Here is a 13284-nt window from a genome sequence, read left to right as displayed (position 1 = left end):
ACATGTTGGTTGATCAGCGAGCTTAGCAAAATGTTCGCAGACGTTTCGGCTTCAATCGAGAAGCCATGGTCAGTGTGCAATTGAGGGTGTTGTCTCCTCAGGATGGGCATATTTCCCAGATGAAGGGGCTGTGAAGGTTGCAATGCAGCTTGTGCTCTGGAGTACCAGCTACATAAACATCTGCAGCTAGATCATGGTGGATGATCAGTCCCAACACATTCAAGATTGTACAGCATACATTGATAACGTTAAAGAAAAACTTATGATTCTTTTACCAGTTTATTTTAATGTGTGTTCTTTGGTTAAGGTTTCAAAAGAGAAACAATCAACAATCTCTTCAATTTCTCCATCAAAAGCACATAATTGAGCTGGTCCTAATGAATATCCTCCCCTTAGTTTTTACCAGACTCTGCAACTAAATTACCTCAATTATCCTTAATACTCATTCTAAGATCTTAAGAAACATTCAAAAATATAGTGCCCAAAATGGACAAGATGCTTTTGTGGAACTTTGATGTCACAAAGGTTGGAGGTGTTGTGGATAGTGTGGAGGGCTGTCAGAGGTTACAGCAAAACATTGATAGGATGTAAAACTGGGCTGAGAAGTGGCAGATGGAGTTCAACCCAGATAAGTGTGAAGTGGTTCATTTTGGTAGGTCAAATATGATGGCAGAATATAGTATTTATGGTAAGACTCTTGGCAATGTGGAGGATCAGAGGGATCTTGGGGTCCGAGTCCATAGGATGCTCAAAACAGCTGCGCAGGTTGACTCTGTGGTTGAGAAGGCGTACGGTGTATTGGCCTTCATTAATCGTGGAATTGAATTTAGGAGCCGAGAAGTGATGTTGCAGCTATATAGGGCCCCAGTCAGACCCCATTTGGAGTACTGTGCTCAGTTCTGGTTGCCTCACTATAGGAAGGATGTGGAAGCCATAGAAGGGGTGCAGAGGAGATTTACAAGGATGTTGCCTGGATTGGGGAGCATGCCTTATGAGAATAGGCTGAGTGAACTCGACCTTTTCTCTTTGGAACGTTGCAGGATGAGAGGTGACCTGATAGAGGTGTACAAGATGATGAGAGGCATTGATTGTGTGGATAGTCAGAGACTTTTTCCCAGGGCTGAAATGGCTGCCACAAGAGGACACAGGTTTAACGTGCCAGGGAGTAGGTACGAAGGAGATGTCAGGGGTAAGTTTTTACTCAGAGAGTGGTGAGTGCGTGGAATGGGCTGCTGGCAACAGTGGTGGAGGCGGATATGATAGGATCTTTTAAAAGACTTTTGGATAGGTACATGGAGCTTAGAAAAATAGAGGGCTAGGGGTAAGTCTAGTAATTTCTAAGGTAGGGACATGTACGGCACAACTTTGTGGGCTGAAGGGCCTGTAATGTGCTGTAGGTTTTCTGTTTCTAACCAACATGAGCAAACCTTTAATAATTTACCTACTGTTCTACTTCATTATTTATGAACTAAATAATTTAACACTTCAACATTTTTATTAACTTATCCTAACACCCTGGTGAATGCTGTACATCAAGGAGATCTAGGGATATAAGCACAAAGTTCATTGAAAGTGGCAATGCAGTATGACAGAGTGGTGAGTACAAGAGTGCAATGTCGTGCTACAACGATACAAGATGCATGTGAAATATTGTGCTGATCAGGTTGCCATGCTGTGGGAAGGTTATGAATGCTAGACAGAGTGCAAAAAGATTCATAAGAATGTCAATGAGACCGAAAGCTTTAGCTGTAGGAAGGGACTGGATAGGGACCGTCTTTCCTGGAACAAAGGAGGCTGGAGGTGGTGTTGGGTGTCCATTTTCAAGTTCATAAAGACATAGGTAAGATGGATTGACACAGTCTCTACCCCGCTTCTTCTCCCCCCCCCCCCCCCCCCCACAACTGCCAGGGTAGCCAGGTTTAAAACTAAAAGGCATAGGTTTAAGGTGAGATGGGAAAGATTTGAAGAGGAACTGAGGAAGAAGTTTATAACTCAGAGGATGGTATGTTGGATGAGCTGCCAGAGGAAGCCATTGAGAAAGGTACAATTATAATATTTAAGAGAGATTTGAAGAAGTACATAGATAGGAAAGGTTTAGAGGGATATGGGCCAAATGCAAGGTAGTCCTACTTGCCTAGGTAGGGAACTTGGTTAGCAAGGAAACATTTAGGCCAAACTGCTTGTTTCCATGTTCTACAACTCTGCCTCTATGAACTTCAAGCCCTAAGGGCAAAACAGTGTTCAAACAACACACCCACTGTTCAGAATTATACTACTTAGTTTGCATCACTTATCTATTTCTTCAAATAGATCATTTATACACTTGTGATAAAACACACCTGTATATCTGTTAATTTCAGCAACCTATATTCCCATTGGTTGCATTTTCAAGCTTTAAAGCTGTGACTCCTTTATCCAAACCTTGGTCATCAAATGCATCAAAATGTTACAGTTCTGGATCATTGATCCAGCGATATGCATTTTACAAGTACTGTGACAGCTGGAGAATTTAAATTCAAGTAATTAAATAAATTTAGAATTAGAAAAAAACGCTGATCCCAATAACAGCAAGCAGTACATTTCTGAAACACCCATTTAGTTCACCATATTTTACCAGGAAGGAAACCTACACTGCTTATGCAATGTGACTCTAGAATTATCAACGGCTTTGATCTTAGCTGCTTCAGTATAAGGGCAACTGCTGGCATTGTAAGATCAATATTATGCAAATGAATTAATTATGTGGGGAAAATTGTTTGTAGCAGAAAGGAGAACATTAATTTTAGGGTAAATATGAAGAATCAGAGGCAACAAGAAAATAGTTATTGCAATCAGTATTGCATTTCCTTAAAAAAAAGGATAAACAGATTTCAGAATGTAAACTTGAAAAGGAAAAATAGCAAAGGAGTGAGGCTAAACAAATTTCTCTTTCACAAAGACAGTATGTACTGTTATGCCCGCAGCCCCCTCCTTTGCGAGAATTGCAAGAGCACTAGTGGGGTGGGTCAGTGGACCCAGGAAATGGGAGAGAGACGTGCCGGATGCCTCGTTCCCCGGCAATACAAAATAACGCGACATTGGCCATTGTCTCTTGGAGACACATTTGTGGATTGGGGACTAGGCTACGTGCAAGCCCTCGGGCAAAGTGGGCTGGTTGAGAGAGAGATTGCCTCACCCCCAACCTGATTGACATCTACTACCCTGCGAGTCAAGATAAAAGAGGGGAAGTAGAGACGGCCCCTCAGAGGCACCAGAAGAAACGCTAGCGATCCCGTAATAGCGGGCAGCCATTTGAAGGAAGCCACGTGCGTTCGGTTCCTTTGCCTGGGAGCCGGTGGCGGGTACCACAGAAACGATTTTCTTGAACTAACAACGGGGAACCAACTCCCCCGACTCAACGGATTGGCCTCATCAAAAGACCCGGGCAAGTTTCTTTTCTCACAAATCTCTCTCTCTCCAACAAGTGAAATCCCAGCGGTCCCCAAAGGCTGAAGCCTGCAGGAACTGAGTGACTTTTATATTTCCATCGGACAATATATTATCCCCTAGACAAACGATAGAGCTATTTCTTATTGATGATTATTACTATACCCGCGCTTTTAGATTGAGTATTGACGATGTATGTTATCTGAATGTTTGTATTAATCTTATTTTTGTGCCCCATCATAAATAAAAGACTTTTAAAAATAGTATCATCAGACTTCAACAGACCTCTCTATCTTTGCTGGTAAGTGACCCAGTTACGGGGTACGTAACAGTACATAATACACTGAGAAAGCTCCTGTAATAACTCAAAGTCGCATTGATTTGATGAAACAGGTAGAGTTCCTTACATTGCTCAATTTGCTAACGTCAATTCAACTCCAGATAAAGGAATCATAATAATACATGCCACCATAATCATTTTACAATAAAATAATCTTGCCTCATTTATTTCTTCATTATTCAGTCTTCACAGATAATTTCAATTTCACTTGGTAAAAAAAGCTCAAAAGCTTCTATGGAAATCTGATAAATTAAATGGAAAACTTGAACATGAAAAAAGATCTATTATTTTCCTTTCAATGAGAATACTTACATAAGAAGATGGAAACTCAGGGACAGCTGATTTTAGAAGTTCGGATACATGATCCTGCATTTCCACCAGAGCTTTATGACTTCGTGAGAGTTTCTGAAGGATTTAAAAGGAATAAAAACTGCATTACTTGTATTTCCCACACCGAAGCACATGTATTTTGACAACATACCAAAAAGCAAGTTACTGTCAAGCTCCTCCAAGAGGACCACAACCTTGCCATGGTTTGGAGGCTTGTGTGCCTCAATGACCCAGAGAGCTATGCTGGCTGGAGTCAAATCTTTATGCTTTGGCTCTTGGTCGGATCACCCATGCCAAACAGGTCAAAGGGTAGAGGCTAGACTAAGAGTGGTCCATCTGTCCTCCAGATTGGAGTTCAGCTCAGGGCTAAATTGTTAAAGAAACAGCAATGAAGAATCCTTCAGATGGTGATGGAGGACCTTCACTGCTGCCCTAAATGCCAACAGCGTAACAGGCAGTAAGTAATGTCAAACCAGTCCTGCCTATCTAACTACCCAACACATTAATCTCATTACACCTACATGTAATTGGCCAGTATTTTTTGACAGACATAAATGTGAAATTGAGCCTTTGGCCTATTTAATTAGTAATATCAATGTCACGTCCCATGAATACTCATTGGAAGAGGTGGGATGATATTGCCACCATTGTTATGCTAACACAACAATTAACACTGCTCCTGATCTTTATTACATGACTGCTTTTTACATAGAGCATAGAAGAAAATGGCTCTGGAACAGAGCCTATGGCCCATGATGTCTGTACTGACCAGGGTGCCAATTCACTCTCTAACCCAGGCAACATCCCATTGAATCTCATCAGCATCCTGTCCAAAGCCTGCACATCCTTCCTGTTCTTTCTACATTCATTACCATGTGGCTACGCACAACTCAAACACCATCTACAAATTTGCCTTGGCAGAAATCTCAGATGGCTTACAAGAATGAATACATTTGCCAGAGCAGTGGTGTCACAACAAGCATACATTCAATGTCAGAAAGATCAAGGTATTGATTGTGGACTTCAGGAAGGGGAAGTCATGAGAACATGCATCAGTCATTATCGAGGGATCAGTGGTGGAAAGGATAAGCAGCTTCAGGTTCCTAGGCATCAACATCTCAGAAGATCTCTCTTGGGCCAAACACACTGATACACTCACAAAGGCAGCACACTAGTGGCTCTATTTCATTGGAAGTTTGGGGAGGTTTGGATATCACCAAAGGCTCTTACATATTTCTGCAGATGTACGACAGAGTGTACCTTATAAGGAGCCAACAATGCACAAGGTCGCAAGAAGCTGTAGAACGTTGTAGACCCAGCCAGTTTCATAACAGTCAGAAGCCCCCCCATCAACAAGGATATCTTCAAGTGCCAGCACCTCAGAACTGTGGCATCCATCATTAAAGGCCCTCACCATCTGGGACATGCCCTTCTTCCATTATTACCATCGGGGAGGAGATACAGGAATTGGGGTTGGTTTATTATTATCAGTGTATACTGCTTATACAGATCAAATCATTAAACAATGCTTTGAGGTGGAACAAGGTAGAACAGTAACAGAATGCAGAATTAAGTCCAACAGCTACAGAGAAAGTGCAATGCAGGCAGGTGAACAATAAGGTGCAAGATCATAACAAGGTAGGGTTACGAGGCCAAGAGTCCATCTTATGGTACTAAGGAATCATTCATTAGTCTTGTAACAGTGCAGAGAAAGTTTCTTGAGCCTGGTGGTATGAGTGTTTAGGCATTTGTGTCTTCTGCCAAAGGAAGAAAGAATGTCCAGAATGGGTGGGGTCTTCAATTATGGTGGCTGTTTTACTGAGGTAGCAAAATGTATAGTCCACGGAGGGAAGGCTGGTTTCCATGATGTGTTGAGCTGTGCCCACAATCACACGCAAAGCAATTACCATACCTATCAGTTATGCATCCAGATAGGATACTTTCTATAGTGCACTGATTAAAATTGACAAGGATATTCAAACTTTGTTTAGCCTCCTGAGGAAGCAGAGGTATTGCTGAGCTTTCCTGGTCATGGCAACTATGTGGTTTGACCAGGACAGGCTAGTGGTTAAAGCCCTCATCCTCAACACCGCTGATGTTGAGAGGAGTAAATGTCCTTCCTGAGAGGGAGCATAAGCTATCTCATTCCTGTACTCTCATTGTTATTTGAGATACGGACCTCTGTATCATCTGCAAGCTTATAGATAGGGCTAGAACAGAATCTAACTATATAGTTATAGGTGTACAAGGACACAACCTTGTGGAGCACCAGTGTTGAGAACAATGGTGGAAGCCTTGTTGTCTATCCTTACTGATTGCAATCAGTTAGTCAGGAAGTCGGTGATCCACTTGTTGAGGGACATATTAACTCCCCGGGTATGGAGTTTGGTGATGAGCTTTCTGGGAATTATAGTACTGAAGGCAGTGCTGTAGTCAATAAACAATAGTCCAATGCAGGTGTCTTTCCTATCCAGACACTCCAGAGATGAACGTTGGGCCACGAAGATAGCATCCACTATAGAACCACTTCAACAGTAGGTTAGTTGCAGTGGGTCAAGGTTGTTTGGAAGGTTGGAGCTAATGCATGCCATGACCAGCCTCTCAAAGCACTTCATAATGGCAAATATCACAGCCACTGGGCAGTAGTCAATAAGGCACATTTCCTTTTTTAAAAATCTACAAGGATGATAGTGGTCTACTTAAAACAGGTGGGAACCACAGATTGAAGCAGGAGTTTGAAGAATCACAATGTTTTAGAAGCAGCTCCTTTCCCTCTGCCATCAGATTTCTGAACAGCCCATTAATCAACGAACACTAGCTCATTACTTCTCTTTCACTATCTATTCATTTTTGTAACTTATAGTAAATTTTATTTTTTGCACTGTACTGCTGTGGCAAAAGAACATATTTCACAATACGTCTGTGATAATAATCCTGATTCTGAACTGTATCGGGGCTTCACAACATCTATACTTAGTGCCTGACTGATTAAAAAACACCAACAGGCTATCCACTTCTGCTGCCAATTTCAGAGAGCTGTGTGCATTTGCACCCCAAGTTTCCCCTGTACATCAACATGTCATTTTTCTAATCCTGAGCCCACAGGTCTTCTACCTCCAGTCTCTTCAATTCAAACAATCTTCCTCAAAAGATAATTGGCAGGTCAGATTTTTGAACCAATTTCTAAACCGTGCAACTCAGTACCTCAGACTATTAGAGAGCAAGGCACAGTTGATAATTTTAAACGCCAGCTCAAACCTATTTATCTAACTTTGCTTTTAACTAACACCTTTTTGACTTTTATTTTCATGTTTGCACTTTATCCCATTGTAAAGCACTTTAAATATATTGTTTGTATGAAAAATGTGCTGCAAGTTAGTATTATAATTTAATGTTTACCTTTCTAAAGTCTTGAAATTAAGGAATCACTTCACTGAAATCTGATTTGGAATTGTTTTTTTAAAAGGAAAAGCTAACCTGAAGCTGCAGCTGATGAAGTAGAGACAAGACTACTTCACTGGTAAGTATTTGACTGCAATACTATATGATACATTGGAATCAAAGTTATATCCAAAATTCCACCTACTATTACTCCATTGAATATAGTATTCAAAGATTTATAGCAAACAAATTTAGTTTCTACAAATACTAATTACAGCCATTAAGCTCTAGGAGACATTTGTCTGAATTTGAATATATATAAATTTGTAAACATCGCCAATATATTAAGCCAGAAACAATTTATAAACAACTCTGCATCAAGCAGACCAAAGACATTGTAAAAAACTTGTGACCGCACAGTAAACAGTGACCTCAGGTCACAATCTCCATGCTACCTTGCAAGTCTTTGCCAAGAATCTTTCTTCCACCAAAAAAAACAACTGTCCCCTAGACATGGCAACTTTCAGCTGCATTAGCAAATAGTGTGTGTTCTTACAAGTTCGAAACTTCAAGGCAGTCTATTAAAGAAATCAGCTTGTTTTCACTTACTGCTACAACACTAGTACAATCATCCACATTCAACACCTTTTATTTACTTCGGTTCTTTGTGTTTTATTACTGGGAATGGAACCTCTATTGTTAAATGTTCTATTCACAATATTTCCAATTGCCTAAATTATTTTCTAAATAATAATGAATCTTCACAAATGTTATTAATACACAAATTGCTCAGGAAGTTTCAGGTAAGCACAGATGAAGTTATACCGTAAAGTCTAGAGGAAAAGGCTTCCCGCTTCTGCCTAACTCAAAGAAAGTTTGAACTTTCTGTGTTACGAAAGCCCCAAAATCAAAACTGGGTCAAAAGTTCAAAGTAAATTTATTATTAAAGTACATATATGTCACCTTTTCTTGCAGTCAATCCAAGAAACACAACAGAATCAATGAAAGACCACATCCAACAGGACAACCAATCAATGTGCAAAAGTCAACAAACTCTGCAAATACAAAAGAAATATTAAATGAAGTATATATTTATAATTAGAACATGATATTGAGAACACAAGATGAAGAGTCCTTTGAAAGTGAATCCATAAGTTGTGGGTACAGATGGGGCAAGTGAAGTTCAGAGAGTTATCCCCTCTGGTTCAAGAGTCTGATGGCTGACGGTAATTGTTGTTCCTGAATTTAGCAGTATGGGTCCTGAGGCTCCTGCACCTTCTTCCTGATGGCAGCAGCAAGAACAGAGCATGGCCTGAATGGTGGTGGTGAGGGTCCTTGATGATGGATGATGTAAGTGAGGAAATCAAGGAACCAATTGCACAAGGAGGTACTGAGGCCAAGGTCTTGAAGCTTATTTAATATTGAGCGGGTGATAGCATTGAATGCTAAGCCGCAGTTGAGGAAGAGCATCCTGATGTGTGCATCCCCACTGTCCAGACATTTTAGGGTTGAGTGAAGAGCCAATGAAATGACATCTGCTATGGACTGGTTGTGGCGGTTGATAAATTGGCTCGGATGCAAGTCGCTTCTCAGCCTGGAATTGACGTGTTTTTATCACCAACCTCTTGAAGCACTTCATCACTGTGTTTGCAAGTGCTACCGGATGATAGTCATTGAGACAGGTTACCATATACTTGGGCACCAAAAGTTAGGGCTTTCGGGCCACAGAAGGTCACGGCTTTGCAATTCAACCAAAGGGTCAATTTATGAAGATTCAATTACTGTCAAATAGTAAAAACTGTCTAACTCATTCTCAGCTTGCTGTTTTTTTCACAAAATATCCTCTTTATTTCATTTTCTACACCCGATACAGCATTTCTTTCATTTTTCCAGTTTTACTCTTCCAGGCTCAGACTCCACTTGTTACAGCACTAAACACCACCACCCTTTTCCCAGAATAAAGGTGTGGCTATGATTATTCAAGTAGGCCCAAATTAACCCCATCTCTCCTGGAAACTGTTGTTTTCATCCTACTCTGATCACAGCTTCAAATCTTTTCCTAGTAACATCAACAATTGCATTAGTGTGTTCCTTGCACTTATTCTAAACTTGAAAATGTCATCACTTTTGCTACCAGTTTCTACCTTGTCTTCATGAACATATGGTTCATCTCTGACTCCAGTTTCCTTTCTTGCTCAGCTGCAAACATCCATTAACAAGTCCACGGACTTCTATAGCTGTGTTGACAATACTTTTTCCCTACCTTTCTCGTATAAGGATACCATCCCTTTCTTCCATCTATGTCATATTGGTTCACCTCTACCATTGTGGATAGAACTCATACTGCAGCTCTATTTCCCATAACTCTGTTCCAACTCTCTTATCCTGGAGCGTGCAATAACAAAGTAGCACTTGCCATTATTTCCCACCTCATCAGCCTTCTCATTCAACAATTGTTCACCCTTTGCAATTTCTGCCAGATTCAACCAGGTTCCACCCCAAAACACATTATTTCCATCCCCTCCCTCTTCAACATTTTGAAGATATCCTCCCCTGGGACTCTCTGCGTTGCTCTTCCATCTTCACCAACCTCTCCCTTGCCTACGGTACTTCCCCTAGCAACTACAGGAGGTGCAACACCAGGCCTTCTCACCATCCTGGGACACAAACAATGCTGCCAGGTGAAAAAGTAATGCATCTGCATTTCAAGTTCACAATGTGAGCTCCTCTACACTGGAGAAACTAAATGCAGATTAGGTGAGAGCTGTGCAGACCACCTCCATTTAGACCACAGGAAAGAACACGAGCTTTTGGTTGCCCGCTTCCTCAATTCACCATGCTACTTCCATTCTGAACAACACGCACAAAATCCTGGTACTCTCAGCTCAGTACACTGACTGTTTCCTCTCTACAAATGATAACTGACTCTGTGTTCCTCCAACATTATGTGTCTTTTTCAAGCTTTCCAGCACCTGCAAAATCTTGTGTTTATTACTCCCATTCTGATCGTTCTGTCCATAGCTCCCTTCACTATTACAATAAGGCCAAACACTTCATTATCCTGGCACATTGAGCCTTCCAAATTCAATATTGAAGTTTCCATTTTTATCCTCCTACCTGTCTTCAATATTTCTTATTCTATTAATGTAATCTGGCCCACTGGACATGTCCCAGAGCTTCACAATTAGCAACACACGACATAAACAAGGTAATCTTGCAACTGCACTCAATAACACATTTGGACTCACTCTGGAGATATGCACTTTGATCTATCCATACTTCTCTCTTGCCAAAAAAAGCTAACTTTTTCTCAGTTCTATCAAAAGTCCATGAACCTGAAACAGTAAGTAGCTCTATCTCTTTCCACAGTTAATGCTTGACTGGCAGATTATTTCTAGTATATTCTGTTTTTATAAGTGAAACATTTGTTCACCCAAGCTTCTAAGTATTACAGACTCAATGCTAAATTTCAGAGTTAGGCAATTCCCATGACTAAAGAGTCAGCAACATATAACAGTTTTGTTTGTGAATACAAGCTCTAAATTGGTCAAAAGTGTCCCACGCTCTTTTCTGTAGATGCCTTTTTCTACACTAATTTAGTATACTAAATTTTAAACAGATTCTCGGCAAGACATACATCAAAGAAAAGATCAAAACTAAAATTACTTTAAGTATGTTACTCAAGGAAATGCATTCAAAAATTAGCAGCTCTGTACAACTGTGTTGGAGAAGCTATTATATGTTGCTTAAATTCACACACAAAATGTACTCTTCTACTCAATATCTATTCTTCTTAAAACATATTTCCAAATACAACAGAAACAGGTAGAATAACATTACTCGACTGACTTGATGCAACAGTGAGAAGTTCAAAAAACTACTGCACTGAGATGAACCAAGTTGTTATGTGTTAGCCAGAGAATTTAAATGTTTAATATTTGTCTGGGATAAGCAAGTCAAGTCACAACCTGAAGTACTTGGAATAAGAAGAAAAGACAATTTAACTTTATCTATACAATTCCTTTTGAGAGGCATATCAAACATTTGTACAGTCGGCCCCCCTTATCTGTGAGGGATTGGTTCCAGGACCCCTCCCGGATACCAAAATTCACAGATGCTCAAGTCCCTTATTCAACCTGTCACAATGCGGTGGACCTTAGGACCCAGCGGAACTCAAGACCTTATTTAACCTGTCTCAGTGCAGTGGACATTAGGACCCAGCGGCAGAGATCTGAATCCGTAGTGTTCCTGTTCACAAAAATAATCACGATAACGATTGAAAATAAAGTGGAAATAATAAAGCGATTGGATAGAGGTGAAATGCCATCGGTCATTGGAAAAGCGTTAGGCTACGTTGGTGAACGACTGGATCAATTTTAAAGGAGAAAATGAGAAAGGCTGTGCCCAGATGAAAGCTACAATTATTACTAAACAACACAGTGGTTTAATTATTGGGTTTTGGGTTTTTGATCCACACATCAACCCAGCACGGTGGAGAGCACACTCTATAGCAATCTGTCACTAGATCGAACTCGGGAACTTCTTCCCGAGCCCGGCGCTGAAACATACGTTCATATGCATGTGTTTTATATGCATAGAAAGGTAAAATATATACTATATACGAATGCAAACGTTTGACTAACTGACACTAAATAATACCGGATGTACCTGTTCTGACTTACTTAGTAAGAGAACTTCCGATTTTTTTCGATCCTAATCCACGATAACCCATGCACATTCTCCCATATACTTTAAATCATATATGTCAAACTCAAGGCCCGCGGGCCAAATCCGGCCCGCGGTGGAATTATCTTTGGCCCGCGAGATAATATCTAATTACTATTAAAGCTGGCCCCAGTAATCGAAGCGCCCATGGCGTATGATATGGCTAATGCTGAGTTTATTCAGGTACCAGGTTATCAGGGTTTTAGTGTTTATTCGGCAGTCTTGCTCGGCAGTCTTTTTCATAAGAAACGGAATTTGTAAAGTGAAACACTTTGTAGTTATAGCAGAGACTGAGACACATGAGAGCAGGCTGAAAAAACGGAGGCAACGAAAGCTGCGTTCGCACGCGTCTGACTGATCCGGCCCGCATGAAGCTGCATTTTGCTCAATCCGGCCCGTGACCTAAAATGAGTTTGACACCCCTGCTTTAAATCATCTCCAGATTACTTATAATACCTAATACAATGTAAATGCTATGTAAAATAGTTGTTACACTGCACTGGTTAGTGGTTAGGGAATAATAACAAGAAAAAAAGTCTGTACATGCTCGAACAACAAGTGCTGGAAGAGCACTTCCGGGTTTTCGCAATTCGCGGTTGGTTGAATTCGCAGATGCGGAATTCACGGATAAGGAGGGCCAACTGCACGTAAAAGATAATTGATGTTTTGCATGCACTCACCTGTTGAAAAGGATTTGGGTATCCAATGTTGCATACCAGGTAATAATTTAAAGCATCTGCAAAAAAAAACAAAATGAACATTTAACTATTGATAAATCCTTTGAACAGATTTATAGAAAATTTGAAAGATATGGCCAGATGATTTTGAAGCTCAATGGGGCAAAATCAGAAATTCTAAAAAGCAATCTCTGTCATACCTTCCAGTTTCTAACTACTTCAGAACGACTACACAGCTTCAGAGCTGTATGTCAGATGTGGCTATAAGCAGCACTGGGATCCCACAGGGGACTATAGTGGCTCCCTTCCTGTTTATCCTGTATACCTCGGACTTTAGATACTACACTGAGTCATGTCATTTGCTGAACTTCTCCGATGGCTCAACAATAGTTGGGTGTATAAAGA

At 40.6% G+C, this 13284-nt stretch overlaps 1 protein-coding gene across 4 annotated transcripts in view; it reads right to left on the bottom strand.

Annotated features, from left to right (window-relative positions):
- The window catches only part of LOC140735558 (protein tweety homolog 3-like), a 182396-nt gene that overhangs the window by 36793 nt on the left and 132319 nt on the right, over positions 1-13284 (bottom strand). For all 4 annotated transcript variants that reach the window (XM_073060747.1, XM_073060748.1, XM_073060749.1 and 1 more), the window contains exons 8-9: positions 12883-12938; positions 4079-4171 (exon numbers count right to left, since the gene is read on the bottom strand). In XM_073060747.1, coding sequence (XP_072916848.1) covers positions 4079-4171; positions 12883-12938 — 149 coding nt within the window. The remainder of the gene's footprint in view (positions 1-4078; positions 4172-12882; positions 12939-13284) is intronic.

Source organism: Hemitrygon akajei, chromosome 11, assembly GCF_048418815.1.
Source record: "Hemitrygon akajei chromosome 11, sHemAka1.3, whole genome shotgun sequence".
Lineage (NCBI taxonomy): Eukaryota > Metazoa > Chordata > Chondrichthyes > Myliobatiformes > Dasyatidae > Hemitrygon > Hemitrygon akajei.
The sequence above is the reverse complement of the archived record's forward strand: the minus strand, read 5'-3'. Positions and strand labels throughout refer to the sequence as shown.